Here is a 3,517-nt window from a genome sequence, read left to right as displayed (position 1 = left end):
GTGGAAACACCCAAACAATATAAAAATTACATTGTAACTGTTATACAATACAAACAATATACATTTTGCAGAAATTACATTTTAACTTTTATACAACACAAACAATATATATTTTGCAGAAATTATATTTTAACTTTTATACAACACAAACACAAATTCTAAAAAACATAAAACCAATCGGCTAAACTATCTCTGCTGCTTAACCAAAACGCCAAACACAAAGAAAACCTATAGACGTTCACTACAGATCCGCCTGGCAAGTTGGACGTCCTTAGGCATTATCGTTACCCGCTTTGCATGAATAGCGCAGAGATTAGTATCCTCAAACACACCAACCAAGTAAGCCTCTGCAGCCTCCTGAAGTGCAAGCACCGCATGGCTCTGGAACCTCAAATCATTCTGCCATAAATCAACAAAAATATTCATCACCAATAGGTTTCCTTTCCCCCAATTTATTAACAATTCATAACAAAAATTGGATTATTGACTTTGTAATGTTGAGCAATTTCACGAACAAGCCTCTGAAATGGCATTTTACGGATCAAAAGATCAGTGCTCTTTTGATACTTTCTGATTTCTCTGGTAAATTCATCAAACAAAAAGATTCCATCAAATCGGTATTAATTGTAACAAAAGAATAGAATTGAAGTTACAGGGATAGCATACCGGAGGGCCACAGTTCCAGGACGGTAACGATGTGGTCTCTTGAGTCGTCCTCCAATAGTAGTTGGAGGAGCCGATAACCTAGCAACCTATATGAAATTGATAAATAGAGAAGTATACATGTATTGAAACATAAACCCTAAACTCAGCCAAAAAAAAAGGCAATTAAACAGATCTCTAAACAAAGCATTTCCATTCCTAACTCAAATTAAGCATCTATCTAACACATGCCTTTGCTGCGAGTTGCTTCCTGGGAGCCTTTCCACCAGTGCATTTACGAGCAGTTTGCTTAGTACGAGCCATTTCACTTTCAAAATAAGAAGAGAACGAACAGAGACTGCGATTTCTGAAGTTGCGATATCAAACAAAGTAAGGAATTACAGAAATGGAAAAGTAAAATGGGGGGCTTTATATAGGTCGGTTGAAAGTGGAGCGCCAAAATCCCAGATAACTGAAAATGTAACTTCTCCATCCTTGTCATGGTAATCTGATTGGTTGATTTTTTAACTACGGATCGCCAGCATGGACAACTTGTTAGCAAATCAACGAGTAGGTGACTGATTAGCCAATCGGATCTCTCGAACCAGGAACTAGACAGACTTCCAATCCAAATCTATTGGAGTCCTGAAAATGCAAAATCCAACAAAAATTGGGACTAATCCATGATCTAAAGGTCCAACCGGACCAGAATTGACTTGGGTTTTTTTAATATTTTTTCTTTTGTAAAAAATTAATTTATTTGACTATAATATTTGAAATAAGATAAAATAGTAGGGGTACAATACTCATTTGGCTCCTCAAACTAAGGTTTCTATATCAATTAAGATATTAAACTATCAAAATCATCAATCAGGTCCCTGAACTTAGCAGAAATTATCAATTAAGTCCCTATTTTAAACAAAACTCATCAACTGAGGCCTTATCAAAACTCATTCGGTTGAATAGTTTCACATTCTCTTTCTCAAACTCAGTTTGGACCAATACAGAGATTATTAGTATACCAAATAGTCTCAATTTCTGATTTTAGTATAGGACGGATATTCAATTGATGATTTTTGTTTAGTTAGATTGATGATTTTAATAGTTTAGAGTTCTAATTGATTTTAAAACTTTGATTTACGTAGCCAAATAGATATAATGTCAATAATAGAAAACTATTTTTAATGGACTCAACTTCTTTAGCCTAACCAAAGATTTTAGAGAATCTCTAATGCATGACATAGGAAGATTCTATAATTTTTCATTTAAAAAAAACAACTTCAACCATTAGAGTTAGAAAAAGTTGGTATCCATTTTTTGGACATTATCCATATTGTTTTTTAGGGCTCTATCTCTACTACTTTGTGTGTGAATTTTATCTTTAGACTTTTTTTATTTTTCACTTTAGAATTTTATCGCCGAATACTCGGTCCGTCACAACATGGAACCCGCAGTTACAATCGCCTATGACGTCGAGATATGATTCAATATACGGCTTAATTATTTCAATGATTTTGTCTAAATTTGTTTAATCTGAAATATCAACTGCAGTCTCATTGGTACCTGTAATAATATAATTTTAGACTTAATAAACATTCATTGTTGTAAAAATAATAGTAAAAATATTACCAGAAATAATACTAAAAATAAATAATCAATAAACAATAAGTGGATAGAAACAATAAAGGAACACAAACATAAAAGAAACATTAACCTATTAAAAGAAGTGGATGGAAATAATAAAGGAACACAACTATCTTCAAGTAAGCAATGATTCTATCCAAACATGAGTATGTAAATTAAAAATAATAGTAAATATTATAAGTTGAGCGGATATTCTAGGCGGATGATGAAGAGCTACGCCCACGACTCCGATATGAACTAGAAGACCGAGCACATCCATGACAACTATCATGTACTCCCACGCACTCCGCAGACATTGGGTTGATAAACTCCCCTTTGGTCATCCTCGCACAACATTTTTGATTTCCAGTTCACAATATTTAGCTTGGTCCGGATGAAGTTAATTGTGAATAAATTGAGAAAAATTGTGCATAAAAGTTGGGTCACTTTTATCGACCTCCTCAATAAGAGAGTGAAAGTATTCCCGGTCCTTAGTCTAATCAACATACCCGACATTGTCAGTAGTGGCAGAATAACCAATGACCAGTGTCTTCCAAAATGTGTGTATCCTGGAAATACTAACTCGGGTACGTGATATTTCCCCTCGGCTCAACTCGTATGCACAAGTGGTCTGATAAGAGGTTCTCAACTTTTGACCACAACGTTCATCCACTTCATGACTGAACTTTTTCATACGCACTATTCAGAACTGATCAACTCCATATATTAGTGGGACACTTTGCATGTTAGGTAGTTTAATGGAAATTCGGTGTGCAATACAGGTTTACGTTGTCTGGAAGACTTAAGATTACTCCTGATACGAATAAAAATGTAGTAACAGTCAAAATATATATTAATAAATGCAAATATAATAATAACAGTAATAAAATGGAATAAAGGTATACCTGATCTTGATTACTTGCAATTCAATTTTGTTGTGAACTTTCGTCCAAACTGATGGCTCCAGTGGAGGAATTCAACCATCTTCCATGCAACAACGAACATTTCAACATAAGTTATCACATGACCTAGCATTCTCATTGAATCCTTCAACTTCACCACATGAAACTCAAGTTCATCTTTTCTTTCCATCTTCCATTCTCAAATTGTGTTGCAAATATCATGTCTTTACCCATGAGTTTGTAGACCTTATTTTCTACATCCTTATTTGTATGTCAGGTACGTGTGAAGAATCTAGAAAAAACCTCTTTAACAGACCTCATCAATCCCATTTCTCTCAGTCAAAATAACT

General features: G+C 34.3%; 1 protein-coding gene across 2 annotated transcripts; it reads right to left on the bottom strand.

Annotated features, from left to right (window-relative positions):
* Positions 1-228: 228 nt before the first annotated feature.
* LOC136222352 (histone H3.3a-like) lies at positions 229-966 on the bottom strand. 2 transcript variants are annotated; one of them, XM_066010018.1, is made up of 4 exons: positions 895-966; positions 667-752; positions 489-579; positions 229-399 (listed from the first exon to the last, which is right to left on the bottom strand). In XM_066010018.1, the coding sequence occupies exons 1-4, from the start codon at positions 964-966 to the stop codon at positions 229-231; spliced, it is 420 nt and encodes a 139-aa protein (XP_065866090.1). The 2 variants fall into 2 exon arrangements, with proteins under 2 accessions (XP_065866090.1, XP_065866091.1); XM_066010019.1 differs by having other exon boundaries at positions 901-966.
* Positions 967-3,517: the final 2,551 nt, after the last annotated feature.

The sequence above is a fragment of the Euphorbia lathyris genome, chromosome 3, assembly GCF_963576675.1.
Source record: "Euphorbia lathyris chromosome 3, ddEupLath1.1, whole genome shotgun sequence".
NCBI classification, from domain to species: Eukaryota; Viridiplantae; Streptophyta; class Magnoliopsida; order Malpighiales; family Euphorbiaceae; genus Euphorbia; species Euphorbia lathyris.
Note: the sequence above shows the minus strand (reverse complement) of the source record. Positions and strands in the feature narration are given on the sequence as shown.